Source organism: Lissotriton vulgaris, chromosome 8 (assembly GCF_964263255.1).
Source record: "Lissotriton vulgaris chromosome 8, aLisVul1.2, whole genome shotgun sequence".
NCBI classification, from domain to species: domain Eukaryota; kingdom Metazoa; phylum Chordata; class Amphibia; order Caudata; family Salamandridae; genus Lissotriton; species Lissotriton vulgaris.
In genome coordinates, this window is record NC_141696.1 from 10,009,462 (window position 1) to 10,034,158 (window position 24,697).

The window sequence follows — 24,697 nt, forward strand, 5'->3', positions numbered from 1 at the left end:
ACCTGTTCCGTTGTCTTTACATTTCAGTTTAAGTCAATCAGGGCTACCCCAACGGAGGTTAAATATAATTGAAATACTCTATTCTAGTTTATTTCTATCCTCAGCATGGATAGAGACAAGATTGCAGCAGAACTCTTTCAGAATCTTGCAAAAGGCAATACTGTGGCGGTGAGTGTGAAAAATACGAGCCAGATGAAAAGTGAGGGTTTGAGAGATAAACTCACTAGGTTAGAGAATCTAAAAAAGAGCGAAAACAGCAAATGGTGGGATGGGATAGCACTGAGACAATATATGAGACTAGATCGGGTCCCGAGGGGCCTACGTGCTTAGATTTTCCCCACGTACGATGAGCTGGATGAGGATTTGTTAAAGCTGTGGGAATATTCCCTGGCACTAAATTCCAAGACACTAATGGGGATCCTGATAAACAATGCAGACCGCAAAGTAACAGCCTATCAATTGGAAATTAACAAATTAGAGAGCGAGATAAAAGATCTGAACCTACCAGAAGTGACTGAAAAGAACTATGCCATTTTAACTGATGTACTTTCTAAACACCAGGAAGACATCAAACAACGTAAGGCGAGAAAACTAAAGAGAGACGAAATAGACTATAGAGAGGGGAGGGTGTTTACCTTCGCCCACAAAAATGATGAGCTAGCAACTGGTGACACCAATACCAACAGGCTAGCAAATCAGAATACTAATTCGCTGTCATCCAGCTCTACGTCTATTAGTATTCGTCTATCGAACAATGGCGAAATAGATAGTAAAGCAAGCATTAGCAACCGCACTAGGGCAGAGAACTCATTTTCGAAGGAAGAACAAAGAATTAAGAAGGGAAACAGAGTACAGCCAAAAATGGGGGCACAGGTGACAAAAAAGGTAGGAGAGGCAAGAGAGCCGGCCACAAACGAATACAGGCGAAACCTGAGATCAGGGGACAAGAGAGTTTAAGTAGCAAACAAGAACAAGGTGTAGATGTTATCAACTTGTCATCTGTGATTCTGACTGAGGATATGATCTCCCTATTGAAGAAGGGTTTAGGATTTTGTCCTAAAGAAACTGGTGATGTCTGTAAAGCCAAAATAGACTTGTTTAAATATATAAGAAATCTGAAGCTAAAAAAGTGTTTATGAATAATCCAATGAGAAATAAAAATGTGAAGCATATTCCTGAGTGTGGTGTGTTAGATGGGTTAACCATACAAGATGTATTGGATACACAATTGTTATTGTCTATCACAGATGAAGATATGTCACCCAATGATATGAGTCAAGTACTAGCCGACCTAGATGTGGAATGTGATGTGAGCATAGTTAGTGGTCTTAAATCCAGATCCAAGTGGATTCCAACCTTAACCGGGGGGAATATGATTGACACATTTTACAAGCTAGTACAACGAGATTTAGAGAAACACCAATACAAAAACAAATTCTACAGGGGAGTGAAAGAGGATAACTTGTCTGATGGGGAAACGAAGGCATTAATCTCATTATCGACTAACAGTACAATCATCATAAAAGAAGCAGACAAAGGGGAAAATATTGTGATCATGAACAGGTTAGATTACAACAATGAGATCTTGGGGCAACTGGCGGATACCTCTTGCTACGAACCACTTAAAGTTAATCCGATCAGCGCACTGACCCTGCTCTTTAATAAACATCTGAAACAGTGGCATGATGAAGGTCTTCTAAGTACTGAAGAACATCTCTATTTGGAAGTGCATAAACCAAAATACCTGGTGCTGTACACACTTCCGAAGGTGCACAAAAATCTTCCCTTTATGCCCGGGAGATCCATCGTATCCAGTATAGGTGGACCATCTGAAAGAATAGCAGAGTATGTAGATCTGTTTTTACAACCAATAGTGCAAAACCTTCCTGCTTACATCAAAGACACCAAGCATATTCTAAACCTACTGACAGATATTGCCTGGGAGGATGACATTATCTTAGCCTCCCTGGACGTGGTCTCGCTATACACTAATATTGACCCCATCTTAGTTATGACAGCCATGGAATGGCACTTTGGTAAAAACCAGCAGGACATTGGAAACATAGCAGGATGCTTATTACAATGATAAAGCTAATACTCAATAATTGCTTCCTATTCGAAGGAAAATGGTACAAGCAAGTGAGGGAAGTAGTGATGGGTTCTAAATTCGCCCCATTGTTCGCGAACCTCTTCATGTGTTACTTTGAAGCTAAGTGGATCTGGAGTGGGAGAGGTAGTGTTTTCAGTCAATACATACTGTATTGGGGGCGATTCATTGATGATTGCCTACTTTTATGGTCAGGGACCAAGCAAAAACTGCAGGAATTCTTTCTATATCTCAATACAAACACTTTGGGAGTACAGTTGACACATTATTGCAGGAGAAGCAGTATCGTCTTTTTGGACGTAGACATTTTTGTAAAAGATGACACAATACACAGCAGGTTATATCGCAAACCCACCGCGTGTAACTCGGTGCTTCATGCAGCCAGTGCACAACCTGACCATCAAATCAGAGCTATCCCCTTTGGAGAATTTACAAGGGCGAGGCGTAACTGTAACTGACCAAGACTTTCAGACAAACCTAGATGCCATGAAAAAGAGATTTATTGCTAGATGCTACCCACGTAGAACACTAGACGCGGCTACTAGTCGCATACAACGAGTAACACGTACTGACACGCTGAAAAATAAAAGTTCGAGCTCGACTTCTAACAAGCCTGTGATGTTAGTCACGAACTTTAAAAAACAAACAGACCTTTTAAGCAAATTGATGCACAAGCATTGGCACATTTTGAAGGCTGACAAATCCCTAGACGAGTTCACCTCGAATAGACCCATGATCACCTACAAGAGAGGCACCTCACTGAGAAGTATACTGAGTCCAACAATCCCAGCAGCGGAGAAAAATACTAATTGGCTTTCAAAACATACATGGGGTTTCCACAAATGTTTTATATGTGGGGTGTGTAAGTGGGCTTTGAATAACACCACAGAATTCTGGGGCCCCAATGGGAGGAGATATAGTTTTAAGCAGAACGTAAATTGTCTAACGAAATTTGTCGTTCATGTGATTACATGTAAATGCACAAAACAGTACGTGGGTAGTACTATACGGAGCCTAAATGATCGCATCAGTGAGCATGCGAGGGCACTGAAGCAAGGTGATCCGAGATATCCTATGGCTACACATGCCATGACATGTGTAAAGCAAGGCCCATACAAACAATTCAATTTTTATGGTATTGAAATGGTTGCACCTCATCAAAGAGGGGGTAATAGGGAGTTATCTCTACACAGGGCAGAAGCAACCTGGATAATGCGTCTCAACGCAGTAGATCAAGGGCTTAACTCTGATCACGAGCTACAGTACTTCCTGGGTGACTGATGGACCCAGAGATATGAACAATACTTGATTGATGAAGGTGGACAACCTATTGGATACTCGTGTGATGGAATCTGTAACATCCATCTGGTATGCCTGGACAATTTACCCTATGATGTAACTTTGAGACTCACCTGATGGTGAACTCTAACTGAACATTTGAACTGTGGAGTAGCATCTTATTAATAGAATTTAGGTCTGATGAATGGATATATATAGGTTGTCACCCTGTATCACTTGTCACTCACTGTCACTTGAAGCGTTGACACATTAGTAACCTGACCACATGTATGGGACCATATATGAGGAATGAAATCATGGTCATGTTATATTCATACACTACTTCTATCTAACCTTTTTATCTTGGCTTCTCGTGTACCGTAGCTTGATATTTTGAATTTTACACAAGTAGTTTGGCTAACTTCCTCTCTGAGCCTTGTTGCGTAATGGAGAATCGTATAATGATGACAAAAAATGTTTTTATTTTATTTTAATTGTGTGTGTCCAGTGACATTTGATAATTTTATAATTACACAGCATTGGGCTTTTATTATTATCCTGTATTAGAAGGAATGGGCACTGGCGTTTGGAAGAATAAGGAGGGTGAATTGGGCCTACAGGTCTTTATAGTTACGTTGAGCGGACGTGTCGTATGCAAATCACTGGGGTGGCTTACAGTATTATAAATTCGTGTGACACGTTTGTAGAATGATAGAGATATTATTGAGAGATGCACTTTATGTGTTTTAATTTGTGGAAAGGATCGATCTGGGGCAGCGTATACTCACTTCCTGTTGCACACTTGTTGATTTCCGCATACGAACTAAGTAAGGTTAGCCGTCTAGTTGCGCGCACGAGTATTTCTATACAAGATTTGGGATGATTGCTGTACTTCCGCATACACACGCGGGGATGCTAAAAGGCAGAGAGACTCGAGCTGCCTCACATACGGATACTCCTTTTGGTGAGTTTTTATGGAACTGGCGGCGTGTATAGAAGTCGTGATTTTGCCTAATCGGCTATAGTGAGCTCGAGCTAATAAAGGACGAGGACAGCCGCCAGCCTGCCGTCTTAAGAGGCAGAAGTTAATTAATTTTAGCATACCGGTGTATATGTAACTTTTTGTATTTTAGATGCTAAAATGCTAAAGAGCCGTAGAAGAATTTAAACATATATTAGTAATAGATCGAATTGAGGGCGTTTGAACAAGCGCTGACCATACGATTAGAAGACCTGCATGGGGGCCTTACAACATTTCGGCTAAAGCGGATTTAGGCTTTATTCAGCCTGCGCGTAATTAGCAAGACAGGGATGACACGACAAATTTAAGGTATACTTTGTTGTGATTGCCGATCAAATGGGCATATTAACTAGTGTTTAACACTATGGCAAACTTCTGTTTGTTCCCCAGTGTGCCGCATTTCTGGTATTGACCGATATACGAACTGCTGAGACGTTTCAGCACATCACCCGGCTGCCGGGACAGAAGTATATTCGGCTGAGTGGTGAGACTCTCGTTGCTTTCAGTTGGTGAAAACTGGTGTTGCAATGTAGGTGCGACGCAAAAGTAGGAGCATTTTAGATTGACAATGCTATGTGCTATTATTGTGTTTACAGCATACAGCCATTATGGCAAACGTTTTGGAACCACTGCCCATTGGGTAAGGTACACATATTTTTGTTGACCCTGAGGGTGTAGCTTGTTCTTATCTACTGTCTCCTCTGGTCTCCCTTCACTGATGCGTATTGATCAGGTCACTGAGTAGCATGGGAGATCCCCTTTTACTGTCCCCATCACACCACAATGATTCACGATTTGTATAAGTTGTTTTATAGAGTAATGCATAGGGTCTAACATATGCCGCTCTGTGCCTACTGTGTGACAGATTGTCTCTGACATTATTACTTTTTATACATTACAGGTGACCATGTAGTAACCTCATGGGGCTACATGGGTGCTACGTCTATAATGTGTGCTACTCTTCCTTCATGTTTAGCAGGTGCAACATATTACGCTTCTATATACACATCACATATTACTTTGACCGAAGGATTACACGTTTTGGGAATCTACTTTTTCGGTTGGGTGTGTGTGATCGCACTTGTAGTCACTTTAACGCCTTTGTTTTGGTTATGAAAAGCAGTGATGTCTGTGGTGCAATTACATGTATGTAACATGCAACCATTGTACATTTTGTAGAGCCCTGATGGAGTCGTGGGCAAAGTGCCCTGACGAAACACGTGTTGGCTGGGCGTTGTGAATAAAATCTGAATTGAGGAATCTGAGTTGAAGGAATACATCTATCAAGACTTCATCTGCATTTATTGTGTTTTTCTTTGTGCTTTTGTTATAATACGACCTACAGTATTTATACTAAAATAAGTGGACGTGTGCACAGATCTCTGTTGTATCAATTGTGTATGGATCTTTGTCCTAATTGGAGCTTATGGATTCTCCTCCTTTCTGTGCCACCGTCAAAATAGTGATTTGAGAGAACATAATAACGTTACACACGGGAGGCGCCAATTCTTTGATCGATAACAAAAAAAAATACCTGTTCCGTTGTCTTTAAGTATCAAATTTCAAGAGTTCAGGTTTAAAAAGCTTAGTTCAAAGTTCTGTGTGAGTCGGTAGCCTAGCCCGGCTACAGCGTTGCTGAAAGAACACAGAGTCTAACAAATCCAGCAGACCGCGGCGGTCCGGGCCCTCTCAAATGTCGACAGACTCAAACACAGTACCTTTTCCTTGAAGCGGCGAGCACGGATGTGCGTGCCGGTTCCGGTGTCCATTGCGGTGTAGAAAAAGAAAGCGTTGCAGGTCACGGTGTCCCTTCCGCCATGGTGCAGTCTGCGGCACGTTGATGGCGTCAGTGAGCTAAGAGCTTGCGTTGTTCGGGGCAGACGTTGCTCGCTGTGGTGCTTCCAGCTTTACGGTGCGGCATTCGAGCCGGAGTTCGGGAGCTGGCGTCAGTCAGTCCGGACAGCGGTGCGAGTCGGGCGGTGCGTCGCGAAGTGTGCGAGGTGATTCCCAACTCCGGTGCAGTCACAGGACTTGAAGTCGGCAGCAGTGACGTGTCGGTCAGACCAGTTCGAGTTGGTGTAGCGAGGCGTTGCACGTTGCGGTGTCCTTCCAGTCGCGTTGCAGGCTACGGCTCGTTGACGACGTCGAGACGGAGTCGGTGAGTGCAGAGCTTGCGTTGTTTGAGGCGGACGTTGCTCAGTGCGGTGCCAACAGGACATTGGGCCGGTCGTGAGAGTTGGTCACAGCTCCCTGCATCTGTAGCCACTGGAACAGCAGCAATTCACAAAGGCTGGTGAAGTTCACTGGTCCTGGGACTTCGGTAGGGGGCAAGCTCTCTTCCAAGCCATTGGAGATCTTTTACCACAAGTTGAAAGCAAAGGTAAAATCCAAAAGTCCATTCTCCTCTCTAGGCAGCCAGGCAACCACTACAGGCCAATCCCCCAAGCAGCACTTCTGCTTGGGAATAGTCTCTACTCAGCTTTTTCAGGTTCCTTCTCCTCAGTAGAGGTTTTGTCTTCTCAGTTCCAGGAGTGATCTAATTTCTTGGGAGCAGGGTCCCAATACTTATACCCCAAAATCCTTTGTTCTCTCATGGCAGAGGGGCCTGTGCCCAGTCCAAACCAGTCCCTGAGCACTCTATTTACCAGATTTCTGCTTACATTTCACCATGCACGGCAGGAGCATCAGACGCCCCACAGGAGATGGAGACAGCATTGTGGGAGGCAAGTACAGTCCAGGAGCACTCTGTTGACAGTCTTCCTTCTCTTCTTTCAGTGTGCAGGGCAGAGACATCAGACACACCACAGGGGTGGAGACGGCATTGTAGAGGGAAGGCCCAGCCCTATTCAGGTCCCAGGTGCCACTCCTCCCTCCCATCTGGATGCTGATCTCGCTATTCAGCACCGGTGGCCCCAGCCTTTCTCCTGGAATCCCCCAGCTCTGTCACTTCGCAAAACCTGACAAAGGAATACACAACCTAGCAGAGGTGGGCTCAAATGGTTAGGAAAGCAAATACCCACTTTCTAAAAGGGGTATTTGCAAAGACAGAATATAAAAATAAACTTTACTAAAAGATGTATTTTATTATTTTGAGTCCAGGCATATTGAACTCGACTTTCTACCATGTTCTCTGAGTCTGTTAGGATTATAAAATGTAATAATTCTAACAGCCCATTCTGGCCTATGGAGAACAGGTAGCCTACCAATAGTGAAAAACGAACATGGCTGTAATTCCCTATTAGAACATGCCACACACATCAGGGTTTGTCCTACCTTATACAAACAATGCACCCTGCCCTTGGGCCTACAATAGGGGTGACTAATATAAAGTTAAGATAAGGTTTAGTGACTGGCAAGTGGGTGCACTTGCCCAGTCAGCATGACAGTACCAGACTGCACACAGGCTCTGCAATGGCAGACCTTAGACACATTTTACAAGGCGGATTCTGTGGGTGGCACAACCAGAGCTGCAAGCCCACTAGCGGTACAAAAGGGGGTGGTGATGGACGGAGCATCTGAATCAATCAAACACTCACACCCAGTCAAAAGATCTGGGTTTAATCCATCACCGTTCTTTAGCCCACTCTGCCACCCGAGTTCAGACATGGCTATATGCAAATCAGTCTGACCCTGTGCCTCATGGGAACAGTCCAGCCTGAACTGCCAAGCCATGTCTTCCCTGGACCGGAAACAAGCTTCCTAGGACCGGTTTCTGCATTCCAGCCGTCTTCAGCCCGGCTTGCTTGAATCCAGTGGCAAAGTGAGCAAGGGACTCACGTCTGAGCATACCCTGCCACACTTATGGCATCCAAAAGCGGTACAAAAGGGGGTGGTGATGGACGGAGCATCTGAAAGAATCAAACACTCACACCCAGTCAAAAGATATGGGTTTAATCCATCACCATTCTTTAGCCCACTCTGCCACACCAGTTCAGACATGGCTATATGCAAATCAGTCTGACCCTGTGCCTCATGGGAACAGTCCAGTCCGAACTGCCAAGCCATGTCTTCCCTGGACCGGAAACAAGCTTCCGAGGACCGGTTTCTGGCATTCAAGCCGTCTTCAGCACGGCTTGCTTGAATCCAGTGGTAAAGTGAGCAAGGGACTCACGTCTGAGCATACCCTGCCACACTTATGGTGGCCAAAAGCGGTACAAAAGGGGGTTGGTGATGGACGGAGCATCTGAATCAATCAAACACTCACACCCAGTCAAAAGATCTGGGTTTAATCCATCACCGTTCTTTAGCCCACTCTGCCACCTCAGTTCAGACATGGCTATATGCAAATCAGTCTGACCCTGTGCCTCATGGGAACAGTCCAGCCCGAACTGGCAAGCCATGTCTTCCCTGGACCGGAAACAAGCTTCCGAGGACCGGTTTCTGGCATTCCAGCCATTTTCAGCCCGGCTTGCTTGAATCCAGTGGCAAAGTGAGCAAGGGACTCACGTCTGAGCATACCCTGCCACACTTATTGCGGCCAAAAGTGGTACAAAAGGGGGTGGTGATGGACAGAGCATCTGAATCAATGAAACACTCACACCCAGTCAAAATATCTGGGTTTAATCCATCACCGTTCTTTAGCCCACTCTGCCACCCCAGTTCAGACATGGCTATAGGTACACGGTCAGACTGATTTGCATATAGCCATGTCTGAACTGGGGTGGCAGAGAGGGCTAAAGAACGGTGATGGATTAAACCCAGATCTTTTGACTGGGTGTGAGTGTTTGTTCAGATGCTCCATCCATAACCAGCCCCTTTTGTACTGCTTTTGGCCGCCATAAGTGTGGCAGGGTATGCTCAGACGTGAGTCCCTTGCTCACTTTGCCACTGGATTCAAGCAAGACGGCTGGAATGCCAGAAACCGGTCCTCGGGAGCTTGTTTCCGGTCCAGGGAAGACATGGCTTGGCAGTTCGGGCTGGACTGTTCCCATGAGGCACAGGGTCAGACTGATTTGCATATAGCCATGTCTGAACTGGGGTGGCAGAGTGGGCTAAAGAACGGTGATGGATTAAACCCAGATTATTTGACTGGGTATGAGTGTTTGATTGATTCAGATGCTCCGTCCATTACCACCCCCTTTTGTACCGCAAGCCCACTAGCAGCATTTGGAATTACACGCCCTGGCAACACTCAGTGCACTGTACTAGGGTGTGACAAGTAAACCAAATAACAATCATGGAACCACTAAACAATACATCAATTTACAGTAGGGAGCACTCACACTGTGGCACTGGACAGCAGTGGCACAGTGCCCAAAGCATCTATCACCAGAAAAACACATGAGCCAACAGCGAAAAATGGAAGGGAGACCCACGCCAATGGTGCCAGGTCTAACAGGGATTGACTCATGACAGCAGGAATCCCACAAGATAATCCCCCCCCCCCCCGGCACTAAATCTGGACACTGCAAATGTCTTCATGGATTTCCTCTAGACTCGTATTGGCTCTACGGGGCCTCGACAAGGCAGTTTGTGCAATATGAATTATCTATGAAGAAGGTGAGCCGTGCCCCTCCCTCACAGCAGCACAGGGGGGGGACACCCCACATACTCAATGCTCCCCCAAAGGTACAATGTGATTTCCTGTGTTTTATGCTGTGCATCCCTGACAGGATGTAACATGCTACCATTTTATTTTTACTCTAAAACACAGACGTTGTGAAATATACAAAATGTATAGACTTACGTAATTCTGGAACATTTCATTAAAAGTGGCTTCAGCGCTCTGAGATCCTCGGGCCTCAGTGGAATGTTCTGTAGATCAATGCGCTCGACTCCTGAATACTGCAAACAGAATGCGAAGGCTCTGAAATCCATGGAACTCATCTTATGTTTCATCGTAACGTTTGATATATATATGTCTTTCACACATTCTTGTCCTTTATTCACAAACTCTTCATCTTGAGTCTCGTACAAACAGTGGTATAGGTCCATCTTGTGACTTGTGATCTTATCTCCTCCTTGTTTTAGTTTTTCCCTGATCCAGGCCAGTAGCACAGGTTTGATTTCTGGTGAAACCTTCCACTGGAGTTTCCTGTTTATCTTCCCCAGTCTCTCTGTATTGAGAAGGCCGAACAGAAAGCGCACGGTCAGTATCAAGTGATTGTTTCCAGACTCAGTGTAATCCCTCAGTAAGCGGGTCACGGCTCGCTGCGGACTCCCTGTGTTCGCTGAAGTTGTATCATTTCCTTGTAGGATGTAAAAGAGCGCAGCAAAAAACTCCTGGAAACTCAAGTGGATGAAGCTGTAGAGGCTGACCATTTCAGTACAATCTTTGAAAATAATATTATTCAAGAAGAGGGATTGTAGGGCCGGGATGTCTACACCATGGTTAACTATGTCCTGTTCTTCAAATAGGATTTTCTGCTGATAGACGCCTTCCTCAGCCAAGGCACACAAACTCTTCAAGTTACTAGTAATGTTTTGCTGCACAGAGTATAAACTCTGCTGCTTCAATAAATTAAAAAGAAAAAGTAAGTAGACAGAAGAAATTGTTGTCAACTCACTCAAAGCATCCTCCTTATCTTCCATCCGTCCCTTGATGACAGTGCAGACAATCCAGCACACGATGGGCACAAAACACATGGTGTAGAGAATTTCATTTTCTTTAACAATTCTGATAGCGTCTGAAGCTTGTATTTCATCTCCAAAGAACCTCTCGAAATATTCTTTCCTACCAGCTTCAGAAAACCCAAGAATCTCTGCAAAGCGTTCACCCTTCACGCACCTTCCAAGGGCGTCCAAAGCCGTTGGCCTGGTGGTGATTATTTTATATGAATCCTTTAGATACCTTTCCCTGATTAAACTGAAGATTGTTTTACCCTCTGGAGATTTTTTATCAGGATCTTCGGACAGCAAATCTTCAGTGATTTTAAGTTCATCGAAGCCGTCGATGATGAAGAGCATCCTTTCGGGGTTGGCTTCGATCTCACTCATTGACAGGAGCGGCTCCCCTTCAATGCTGGGAATAATGAGGTCAGCGATCGGCCTCTCTGCCCTCAGCTGGTTATATTCTCTGCAGTGGATGTAAAACACATACTCAAATCTGTTCTTGAAGAGTTTGTCCGATGCCCAGTCAAACATGATCTTCCGGGCAGTCATGGTCTTTCCGATCCCAGCCACTCCCTGGAGCACCACAGTCCTGGGGACGTGTCCATCCTTTGCAGGCAAAAATAAATCTTTGATGCTAGAGTATGAATCTGCAGCTCTTTCTTCCATAAGCTCTAGATGTCTCTCTCCACATGACATTATTTCATGTTCTTTATCTTTCCTTTTACGGTAGTGCTTTAAAATAAGGAGCTTTGTATACCTTCCTTCTAAAGTCACACTTTCACCGATTCTACTGTCATTATCTTTTATTTCTCTGAATTTATCTTTAAAATATTCCTTGTACTTCCTCTTGTGACCTGTTTAAACATAGAGAAAAATATGAAAAATGTTCTTAGGAATAAAATGTAAGTTGGCAGTGTTACAGTTTAAATTATCTGCTCAGTCAGAATGAACATGAAACACTTAGATTTCTTTATAGTTACTGCTACGGTTGGTTCTTGTTTGGTGATATCGAAAAGAATGATACATTACTCTGTGAGATCTTAACATCGGGGATTCATTGTTGTCCTGAAATGATTGACTTTGGATTGAAATAAACACTGCAGGAGCATCAAGGACATGATTCACAAGAAAGAATACTATTATAGGAAATGGAGGCTCAATTATTACTACATTTATTTCCTGAAAACATCTATCAGTAGAAAATAAAAACATCACAGGTTCATCAAACAAGGATCCAAAATACTTAAGAAAAACAACGCAGTTATCAGTTCAGTATCTCCCTTCCAGATATGTCCCTAGCCCCCCAGTCTACGTGCGCCCCCCCCTTTAAATGCCGAGTCCTCCACTACAACCAAGAAACGCTGTTTTTGTGAACTTGGGTAATTACTTGTAGAATCGCTGTTTTCTGCACCTCTTTCAACATGTCGGGCATTTTTACCAGTCAATATTGCTTGATAACGTTTGACAGGATAATCCTTGAGAAATCTGTCAAGAGTAAGTTGCGGGATGCGTTATTTCCAACAAAAACTGAAATTCCAGTCCATGCAAAAAACTGTTGTTTGTGAAGGGATTGGATTGTACCCTAAACTCGTAAATGAAGCATCATTGAGGGATTACTCCTACATGTTCATACAACTGCTATAGAAGATTACAGAAATAATCAGTGCTCTTCACAAGCACATGGCTGGGGATGTAGAGAGCCACCCACACTCTCTCACACAATGTATCCAAACACTCACGCATCCACGCATACCCCGGGGCGGGCTCGCACCGGGGTATAAATAAAGAAAGCGGAAGACCGCTCGGGGTCTTTCCGGCTCACCCTCACTGTCGGTGTCTGTGTCCCTTATTGCCTTACTGCAGCAGCTCTTGAACGGCCTAACACCGGCCTTGCACACTGGCGAGGAGGCGGTCAGAATCCACGCCTGCTTTATCACTGCCCCGGCGCCTGCTGGTGCCGCGCGTTGCTGGAACACCGCTCGCGACGCTCCTGACTGCGCCGAGGTCCGTCGACCCGCCCGCGCCCAGGCTCGAGGCCTGCCCACGCGTCTCCCCGTCAGGAGCGCCTTCGGCAGGCGGGACTTGCCGGGCACTGCACGACGGCCAGGTGAGTCAAGCGCTTGTGCCCCTGCGGTTAGCTCCATGTGGCTGTCCCGGATCGGGAAGTGCGCCCCTGAAGGCGCGAAAATGTGTGCGTGCCTCACCGCTGCACGAAACAACCTCGAGGCCGAGTCCCAGAGGGAAGGGCACTCTGGAGCGAGGTGCAGCATAGCTCCCGGCCGAGTCAGCGGCTCTTTCCCCATTCGCCGGCATATAGGAAAGGGCCCAACAAGCATTGGCAAAACCACCTGTCCCACACTGACCCTTATCAGGACAGCTCCTCAGTGTGGCTCAGGGAAAGGCCTGCAACCACGTCACGTCGTGGCACACTTTGCAACCAGGCCCAGCCTGTCATCGCCTTGCCCGCTCCCCAGAGACCTGGTGGGCGGAGTACAGGCTCACTCGACGCAGCGGGGCGGAACACGCGCAGGGACACGCGTGGAAGAAGCAGGTTAGTGCGCTCCAGCTACCCCAGTAGCCCCGAAAGAGTTGCGAATGAAGGGAGCCTACGCCATGTCAGTCACGGTGCCAGGGGCAGGCCAAGCTGGTGGCGGCCCAGGTCAAGCAGCACTGCCAGCGCAACTGCCACCTGCCCAGGTTCAAGCCCCCGCCCTGAATCAAGCAGTCGCGGCCGCGCCACCACCACCCAGTCACCTACAAGTCGGGGCTGCACCGATTCCCCCATTCAGCGAGGCGGCGGACCCTGCAACTGCTGCATCGAGGTGGAAAGCCTGGGTAGGAAGGCTCAACCTCTACTTCAAAGGCACTAGAGAGAATGATGGGACGGTCAAGAGGTCGCTCCTCATCCTATATGGAGGGCCTGAAATCTATGATCTTTTCGAGACGCTCCCTAATACAGGGCGGGAAGATGACTACGTCGCAGCGGTCGCTGCGCTTGACGCACATTTCGACCCACAACTTAGCCACGACTTCGAAAAGTTTAAATTCAAGAGGGCTTGGCAGACCGACGCAAAATCAGTAGATATGTTCCACGCGCGGCTGCGCCGACTGGCGTGCTCATGCCCTTTTACCAACCCACGAGAGGATATCAGAGATCAAATCATAGTGGGGTGTCGGTCCATACTACTGAGAAAGCTCATACTTCGACAACCCGGAATTTCGTTAGATGAAATCTTGGTCCTGGCACGCTCACACGAGCTCTCTGACGCCAGAGCGGAAGAAATGGGTGTAGCCCTGAGAACACCGGTGGCAACTCCTTCCCAGGCCCGGCCACAGCCGACAATCAAGGAAGAAAAGGTCGAGGTGATCCAGAGGAGACCGCAAGGGAACCGGCAGCGCACCACAGCAGCTCGAGGAAACCAATGCAACTACTGCGGTGAGGATCACCCAGCGACCGCAACCTGCGGAGCAAAAGGAAAAACGTGTCTGAAGTGTGGCCGGCTGAATCACTTTGCAGCAGTATGCTGAGGAGGACGGTACCGGCCAACAGGCACAAAGTCCAAGAACATAACACGGAGGGTCAGACAACTGTCAATTGATCAAGAACCATATCCCCCAGATAACCAGGCACAGGAGAGGCGACCGAGATACGAAGATGACAGTGATGATGAGGTGTATGTCATCTCATATGTCAGCAGAGTGTCGACGAGGAAGAGACCTCCACCCATGTGCTCCGTCTCCTTAGAAGGCACGGAAGTGAGAGCGCTTATCGACACCGGAGCACCAGTAAACGTCATGGATTCAGACCAATACGACAAGATGCTGCCAAAACCCCCGCTGGCCACCTCCAACGCTCGAATATACACCTATGGAGGAATGGACCCACTACCTCTGAGAGGGGTCATAGAGACGACAGTCGTGAATGGAGAATACTCCACCAAGACTCGCTTCCACATCACAGAGGGAAAGAAGGGCACATTACTGAGTTGCCACACTGCAGAAGACTTAGGACTGGTATTCTTTGCGAACCAAGTACACCAGGCTCACGCAGACACTCTGTTGAAGGAATTCACTGAGCTATTCCACGGCCTAGGGAAACCAAAAGGAAAAAAAGTCAAACTTCACATCGATGCGTCGGTACGGCCTGTCGCCCTGAGGCATAGGCGTGTAGCCTTTAATTTGAGACCCCAGGTGGAAGCAGAACTCCAGAAGCTGGAAGATCTGGGGGTGATAGAAAAGGTGTCGGGCCCGACCCCTTGGGTGTCTCCACTGGTAGTCGCACCCAAGCCGAAGCAACCGGTAGCCATCAGATTGTGTGTGGACATGAGGCTACCCAATGCAGCCGTCAAGAGGGAGAGACACATAACCCCAACCATGGACGACATAGTGGCTGACCTGAATGGGGCAAAATGGTTCTCGAAGCTAGACCTCAACTTGGGATACCATCAACTCGAGCTGGAACTCGCAAGCCGATGTATAACCACCATCTCCACCCATGTCGGCCTACGCCGGTACAAACGGCTGAGCTTCGGGGTGTCCTCAGCCGTGGAGGTGTTTTAAAACGCCATACGCGAGGTACTGTCAGGACTGAGTGGAGTGATCAACTTAAGCGATGACATCCTGGTCTATTCAGCGACTCTCGAGGAGCACCACGCGCACCTGAGGGCGACCCTAAAGAGACTAGTCGACAGCGGCTTGACCCTACATCAATCAAAATGCTCTTTTTATCAAGAATCCATAGGCTTTTTCGGATATACTTTCACGAGAGAAGGCCTGAAGGTTGATCCCAAGAAGGCAGAAGCAATCAAGGCCGCCAGCATGCCGCAAAACCCCACCGAAGTGCAAAGCTTCCTAGGCATGGCCACTTACTGTGGCCGCTTCATCCCTAACCTAGCCGCCCTTGCGGAACCACTAAGGGCGCTCACGAGACAAGATCACAAATGGGAGTGGACAAGAGTGGCCAATAAAGCTTTTCAAGACATAAAGGCAAATCTCTTAGACATGGCCGTGATGGCTTACTTCCAACCCCGTCAGAGAACGGAGCTCATAGTTGACGCCAGTCCGGTCGGTTTAGGAGCAGTGCTCCTGCAAGAACATGGACCGGATGTATGGAAGCCAATGGCCTATGCCAGCAAAGCTCTGTCTGACACAGAAACCCGATATACACAAATTGAGCGCGAGGCCCTTGCAATAAAGTGGGAGTGCCGACACTTTCAACTCTGTCTCTGTGGTCAAGAATTCAGTGTAGTGACGGACCACAAACCACTACTGCCTCTCTTTGCGGGATCTGCCAGACTCGCACCCCCACGGATAGAACGCTGGGCAGTTCAGCTGCAGGAATACAACTTCAAGATCATCTTCCGGCCCGGTGCGCACAACCCCGCTGACTATCTATCTCGTCACCCGGATATCAGTACCCCAATCTGCCCGCTAGAAGATGGAACAGGGGCTGAGGCGTTTGTCCATATGATCTCGCAAACAGCGTGCCCAGAAACGATGACACTGACGGAGAAAGGGGAGGCAACGGCACAAGGTGAAACGCTGTCCAGAGTCCGGCAGGCCCTAGAAGAAAACAGGTGGGCCCACTTGCTGGATGCGGCACAAAACCTTCGAGCAAAAGTCAGCCACACCCGCCGACAACTCTGGCAAATCCAGAATGAACTGAGCGTAGGTGACGAGGGAGTCATCCTTAGAGGACACCTGAATGTAATACCTGAAGCCTTACAGCCCCGGATCCTGGAGCTCGCACATGTGGGCCACCAAGGGATGGCCAAGACAAAAGCACGCCTGAGAAGTAAAGTCTGGTTCCCAACCATGGATAGCAGGGTAGACGAGATGGTGCGCTCATGTCATGCCTGCACCATCACCAACAGTGAACCAGCGCAGGCGCCGGTGAGGACAGAGGAGGCCCCCCAGACGCCATGGACACACCTCAGCATTGATTTCGGGAGTTTCCCCGACGGCCGCAACACACTCGTCCTGGTGGACTCATTCTCCAAGTTCCTGGTAGTGGAAGTAATATCGTCTATGGCATTTCCACATGTAAAGAAGGCCCTAAATCGCATGTTTGCCACTCTTGGGATTCCGGAAGAAATTAAATCAGACAACGGGCCACACTTTCAGGGGCGGGAATTCCAGAACTATCTCCAGAGTCTCCAAATCACACACCGTAAGATCACCCCACTGTGGCCCCAGGCGAACGGGGAAGTGGATAGACTGATGAGGACCCTCAATCGAGCTCTGAGGATTGTGGTGGACAGTTAGGAGGACCCTGAAATTGCTCTGGATTAATTCTTAGGGGCATATCAGCAGACACCACATAGCACCACGAAGTGCGCCCCAGCGCACATCCCATTCCAAAGAGCCCCATGTGACAGCATCCCGACGGACCACACATGGCTGCCGGAAGACAGGAATGAGGAAGCTATTCAGGCGCGGAGACAAGAAACCAATCGAAGAGCAAGTGTGGCGAGACATGCCCAAGAACCAACTCTGCGAGTGGGTGATTCCGTAGTGGTCTATGATCGACACCCGGTGTGGAAGTTCAGAACCCCATATGAACCCGAGCTATGGACGGTGGAGGAAGTCCGAGGCACCATGGTGACCGCCAGACGAGAAGGACAGGTGGTCACTCGCAACGTGTCTTGCTTCAAGAAGGCGAAAGGACCTGCGGAGGCCCAAAGAACCGCTGAAGAATATGATGCAGAGGAATATGCGGGTCCTGATCTGGAGATGTCCATCCCCGGGTCACCGCCTGCCCGGCAAGACCGAGGAAACTCACCTTTGGCGGTGAGACATGACAACCGAAGTTTCCCCAGTAGACCAAGTGTGGAGGGCAGAGGTGCAAGTCTAGACTCCACCCCGGCTGGGGCAGTGACTTCCCCGTGTGCACAAAGCCAAATGTACGACATACGGCCCAACCCAAGACCTAGCCAGAGGTTGAGAGACTTTGAATGGACATCACCCTGAAACACCGGCTGGGGTTGAAAGACAGACTAAATTGAAGGAGGGATGTAGAGAGCCACCCGGACTCTCTCACACAATGTATCCAAACACTCAAGCACCCATGCATACCCCGGGGCGGGCTTGCGCCGGGGTATAAATAAAGAAAGCGGAAGACCGCTCGGGGTCTTTCCGGCTCACCCTCACTGGCGGTGTCCGTGTCCTGTATTGCCGAATTGCAGCAGCTCATGAATGGCCTAAACACCGGCCTTGCACAGGGACCAACACAAAAATACTGCAAGAACGTCCACGTCCGAGTCAGGATCAAAATCACAGTTAACGTGCGGCCCATCCAAAAACAAACTATTTACAATTAACAAAAGCAAGATACAGATGACCTACATCTGTGTGAAAAACTCAGTTGAAAACTGAAAAATATGAAATCATAACATTTAATTTTTTGTGCAAGTGGAGCTAGAAAACAGTTTACTTACCTTCAGTAATGCTCTTTCTGGTGCATACTCTATCTAACCACAGACTCCTCGTCTCAGAATCATCCCCCAGTGCCAGATTGGACCTGGAGACTTTCCATAGCTAGTTTGCATCGTACAGCTCATCGCTGGATTCATGCAGCCCCAGAAGTGACAGAGCAGCGCCGTATGAGCCACCCTTTCTGCACCCTCAGACGTGGAGCATCAACAATTGTAAGAAACAGTGTGCTGGATACAAACTTAGAGATTTTTCTTAGATTTTAAATGAGACCAGGTGGGGCCAAACTGCCTTTATGTGCAGGTTCGTGATGCAGACGCACGCAGCGGGTGCATCGCTTGTGTGCAAGAAGCACACCAGAGGCAAGCCCGTCTGCGCCCATCCACGTCCGTTCCAATGGCCTGCGGTAGCTACTATGCTGGAACTTCCAAGGTAAAGTCCTTACAACTAACTTTTTTGAAGAGCCTGAGGCCCAACCCAAATCCTATCGGTCGCACCTGGGACCCAAGCCACTTACTGGGCCGGTTGCCTGCTACATGTGTACAATAGAGATTGGGGTCTCCACCGATCGAGTCAATCCTATGCCACCTAAATCTATCCCATCCCCTTGTTCCTTTAGGGAGGCCTAAGTAATATTCATTCGCTAAGTAAACACGTTCAGGAAGTTCAGGACTTAATCATCGACAACCAACTGGATGTCTTATCTGTAACAAACTGGGACCATAATCCCGGGGGGTCTGAATGACCACTATGAACTTTTATGCTATTTGTGAAGAAACATGTGCCTTAGATTGTAAGGGGGAACATTGCATTCTTTTGCAATATCAGTTTACCATTTTATTTATCACTCTTTCAAAACTTTCGGGGTCATTTATTTTATTTATTTTTATTTGTACTTTGATATCTGCACTTTCTTGCAATTAAATGATTGACCCTTCGTTCCCTTTTGCGTCTTTTTTCTAATTTCTTTCGCACTATGTAGTTGCTTGACACTTGAGCGCCATCTTTAAGTCCTCTTTTGATGCGTTTGGTTTACACGCATGCGTTCTAGTATATGCATTTAAATCGGTCGGCAGCACATCGCTCTACGTTGACGGCGAGACCGGGTGCACGACATTTTACATCATAGAACAGGTACGGGGCTCCATTAGCGCGGGCAGATACAGCTTTTGATTTTTAGGTGAAACACAATACTAAGTGATAGTTAACTTGCTTGCAGACTCGACTTGTGATATAGAAGGAAGAAGGTAGAAGCGGGAACGAGGAAGATTTGTGTACTTTTCACTCTGTTTGGGGTAAGAAGGAGACTTAGGTCCTCTTTTGAGTTTTTACAATCCACACGTCAGGAACCGGTTTCAATCGGGATTGTTTATTCTTACTCTTTAACCAGGCATGAAACTTACGAGTTGACGGCCCTTTGTGATTTGGGGACAGCTTCATGAATACTTCACTAGATAGACTGGTATGTAGACGTTTATTAAAGGTGGATAAATTAGGAGAGTTGGCACATGTAGGGCAACACGGTTTTGATTTTCATTTACCTACTCACAGATTTGGCCTGGATAATTCAAGAGGCGCCAATAATCAGGGTTATCTTGTGGACACCCTACGGTATATAATTGAATTCTTTGCATCAGAGCATTTTTTAATACCGCAAGTTCTATTTAATTATTCCCTTCACATTCCTATCAGTTTCTACACTTTGTGATATAGGCACTAATTTCTGCGTGCTTGATTTACATTTTCTACATCACATGGGTGTGCTCTAAGGTGCAACTATGACCTTTCACTTCCATATCTCTATAGGGATTTTATTTACTTGTTCTTCTAAAGGCTTTGATTGTTCTACTTCTTTTTTTTCATTACTTGGATATTTGGGAGAATGCAAACCCTGAGGTCACGGTGAATGTGATAAATGTAAGACATGCAATGCATATATTTAATTCTGAATGCTATATTCTGTTGTAGATACGTTACCTGAACCATCCCTGTGGATTTGAACTTTGAACTTTTTGAATATTTGAAACTTTATTATAACCCCTGAGGAAGGGTCAAGAGGGACCCGAAATGCATTGGGTTGCTTGAAACTTTACTTACCTTTGCTTGAAAAATGTTATTGGTTTGATACAATTGCATGAGATTTGCATTAATGTATTAATGAGTTTCCCTCAAGCTATGATTTATTGATGTGTGTTTAAAAATTTGTTAGATAATTGAAATATTTGAAAACTTTATGTTTAAAAATAAACAAATGTTTTTTGAAAATGTGGTTACAAACATTTGAGGCATAATTGCCTGATTGCTGTGCGCTGCATAGTCCCCGGTATCCGAGGACTCATTTCAGATATAGTACCTAGGGGTTGTGGCACCCTCTCCCTATGCACCGCACGCATATAACTTGATCACACATTATACACTGTGACTAAATTGGTTTACTAGAGGAGTGCAGACCCACCCACATAATTGATAATTATTTGTAACAGAGACATGGTTAAAACCTTGGATAATTAAGATGCGAGGGTGTGCAGTTCAAGGAAAAAGGAACATTTACTAGTGGAAAGTGCCCTCACACACCCCGAGAGGTATCATGCTTCATCATCTGGGTGTGCTCCTCGTCGGGCCGGCGCTGCAATGCCCGCTGGGCACCCGCATAGGAGCTCTTTGCCGGAGATGTTTTGATTTTTGCCGTTTGATGAGTTTGGGTGTGTGGAGTGTGGTGAGTAGTGTATGAAAGAGGTGATTAAAAAAGGTTTATTGATGCTAGGTTTGAGACAACTTTATTAATGGATCTCAATAACCTAATTAAAACCAGTGTTGCTCGTGTGGCAATGGTTCCAGAGAGCAGTTGTGATACGTTTTAAAGCTGTGTGGTCAACATGTTTCTTGCCTATTGAAGCCCCAAAGGGGTCTAATGGAAATTCATCGGGATCTAGAAACAAAATCTTACACTACTACGTGACCGATTCTTTTGAGTGCAGATAATTCAAGTAACCAATCACGCTGTCCGATAACAAGGCAGTATTATACCTTGAACATTAAAATGACCTGAAAGAAAGTAGGGACCGACAAAACAGAGAGCACAGTTTGTGTAGAAATTCTGGTAAGAATGTTGAGAGTGTTTGGTTGTAGCGAGTTGCCATTTCTTTTGTAAATCACCTCATTCTATTTCATGCTCCATAGTGCATTACAAGGTGACAACACGTATGTAGCATCACCGGTGTGCCAAAAGCTTTTTTTACCACTATCATGGACTTCTTTCAATAGACCGTGGTCGTATGGCGTCGGGTTTACCTTAGCTTGGCCTAACTTCATCACTAGTCATACTTAAAAAAAATTGTTGCTGAGCCCGTGTTCGTGTTTGCTAGACCTCTGATCAACACTATTTGTTTTGTAACATTAGTTAAAGGGCATTGCTTCAACACACACATCCATTTCCTCAGTGATTTTGAGGGTTCAATTACTCACCCTTCTTGGCATCGATATCATTCGTATTTTTTCGTGACCTGGAAATGTATTCGTATACCGGGTTAAGAATGATCATGCGCCTTACCCCGGTTGATGCAGGGAGTGGCCTCAATAGTCAGTACTCACAAGTTCGTGGAGTCGGGTGCGCCTATGCACCTACCCCAGCTCTGACTCCCGTCCCAATGCTCAACCTTAACTTTCCCGGGATACTAGCAAATTTCCTGGTCGTGAGTGAGCGGTTCGCTATGTTGTAAGTCCCGTACGGACGATATCGACGCCAAAATGGGAGAGTGATTAAACCCTAAAAATCCATTAGGAAACCAATAACTGATAACCTTAATTGAGAATTCCGATCTACTCCACACCGGGCAGTCAAGTTTTAGTTCTAAACATTCCACAGAATCTGCACTTGTTGAAGTTAAATGATTAAAAAGACCCTAGACTCAGTGAATAGTGCGGTGCTGACAATATTAGACCTATCCGCTGCATTTGATACCAACTCACATGCCATTCTAATTCAGAACATCAGAATCTCACACACTGCCCTTGCTTGGGTAAACTCTGTCCTGACCAACAGAAGGCAAGTGGTCACCCTTGGAAAATGTGTGTCACCAGAAAGAAAAGTCGCTATGGGAGTACCATAGGCTCTTTGTTGAGCCTGGCACTTTTGAATATCTACATGACTCCCCATGTCTCCTTACGTTTATCATATGGGATTGATACTACATCCTATACAGACAATACCCAACTGATCCTGTCTTTGAACAGAAACTCATTCATGTCAGAAATCAATTTTCAGAACTGCTTGACCGACACCATTCAGTGGATGCAAGGTAACCTCCTCAATTGCAATTCATTTAAGAGGGAAAAACTCCTCTTCAGAAAATCCAAGTTTTTCCACTATGAAATAGTGGCCAAATTGTGTCCCTCAATTACTTCCACGGCCAAGATCGCAAAAATCTTGGGGTAAAATTTGTCACTGATCTATTCTTTCTTCCACAAGCTTCGACCGTTGCCAGCATGTGCATTAATCTCATGAAATCACAGAAATCCTTCTTCAATCTACTTCCTCTGACTGTTTGGAAAACCATTGTCTTTGCACTAATCTTGTCAAGATTGGACTATTGCAACAGTCAGTATGTCGGCTGCACAAAACAAATCATCCACAACCTTCCAATGGTACAGAACTCAGGGGCATATGTAACAACAAGCATTGGCATAGCCGACAGGTCTCGCCTTTGGGACCTTGTAAGTAAGTGTTTAGCCACGCAACGGTTAATGTTGTTGCACCAAGGATAGTGTGCTGGATAACTAATCACTTATAAGGTCCCAAAAGCGAGACCTATTGGCTATGCCAATGCTTGTTATACTTGACTCTCCCAAGGAAGTGATAGTAAGCAGGGCATACCCCATGGTGCAATAGAGAGACTGCAACTCAGATACAGCTAAAAAAAAGCCCCACTGCCACTGAGCTGGGATCAGTGTGGCCCTCGGGCACCCCAGAGATCTTGCTTTGTGGCCCCTGTGAAAATTTGAGTGCCCATGAGCTAGATATTTTCACACAGCAGGGCTGTGGAGAGGGGTTCAGTCCAACAGCGCAGCACGCAGCACGGCAGATGATTCATAGGCAGACCAAGGTTTCTGTTTTTTTCTCTCGGCAAAAGACACCCGGATTAAGGTCATGTTTGTCCGAGTTAAAAGATAGCGCTGCTGAGAAGTCCAGTGGTTTTTCCGAATTGAATGCTTTTGCTTCTTGGGGGCAGGGTTGGACTGGGAAAGAAAATAAGCCAGGGCACCAAAAAAAGTGGCCCCCATAAATGAATTAGACAGCTAAAATAGCGGCCCATGTAAAACGTGTACAAAGTGGATCAGTTTTGAATTCGTAAGGAGATGCTGTATGTGTTTTGCAAGTATGGAATTGAATTTGAATTTAAAATATTTATAGAGCGCAACATTCACCTGGCGGTTTCTTGGCGCTGTGAAGGGAAGGTACCAGAGGAGAAAGATGACAACCACAAACTCAAGAGAGTGGAAGCAGTTTTACGGAGAGAAAGCCTGTTTAAAAAGAAAAGTCTTAAGGTCTTTCTGGAAGAGAAGATAATGCGTGGCTGATATTAGATGGTCGGGGAGAGAGTTCCAAAAGGTGGGTGCCAAGGTAGAAAAATTGGCCCCTCCCCACTTTTTGCGCTTATAGCGAGGGACCAGCAGGAATGACTGTGACGAGGAGCGCAGCTCTCTGGTGGGGGTGTACTCCCTGATCAAGGAAGAGATGAAGGCGGGAGCCGAGCCCCATCGTGTCTGGAAGACCATACAACCTATTTTAAATAGGGCTCGCTCCCTAACAGGCAGCCAATGAAGCACCTTCAGTAAAGGGGTTGAGTGGTGGGAACGTGATAGGCCATAAACTAATCGAGCTGCCTGGTTTTGGACCAGCTGGAGTTTCCGGAGACTGTACGCCCGAATGCCGTTGTAGAGGGCATTCGCGTAGTCCAGCCGGTGTAACACCAAGGCGGACATGATCAGCTTAAGTGCCAGAGGAGAAAAGAAACGGGAGACAGTGCGGATAGTACGAAGGGTGAGAAAGCAGGAAGAAACAACAGAGCTAACCTGTGAGTGAAGGGTGAGATGATTATTAAGTCTGACACCTAAAGTCTTAACTGAGGAAGAAGGAGTGGGGGGGGGGGGGGGGGGGCAAAAGAAGAAGGCCAAAACAAAGAGTTCCAGGGACTGGAGCAACCACCCGTGAGAACCAGCTCGGTCTTGTCAGGGTTCAGCTTCAGGTGGTTGAAGTTCATCCAGTCCCTGATAAAAATCATAACAGACTGGAAATTGGAAATAGAATG

The 24,697-nt window shown here is 46.5% G+C and overlaps 1 protein-coding gene across 1 annotated transcript in view; it reads right to left on the reverse strand.

The window, feature by feature from the left end:
• The window catches only part of LOC147693218 (NACHT, LRR and PYD domains-containing protein 3-like), a 1,290,712-nt gene that overhangs the window by 578,168 nt on the left and 687,847 nt on the right, over positions 1 to 24,697 (reverse strand). The window contains exon 15 of the mRNA XM_086933611.1: positions 10,093 to 11,812. Coding sequence (XP_086789737.1) covers positions 10,093 to 11,812 — 1,720 coding nt within the window. The remainder of the gene's footprint in view (positions 1 to 10,092; positions 11,813 to 24,697) is intronic.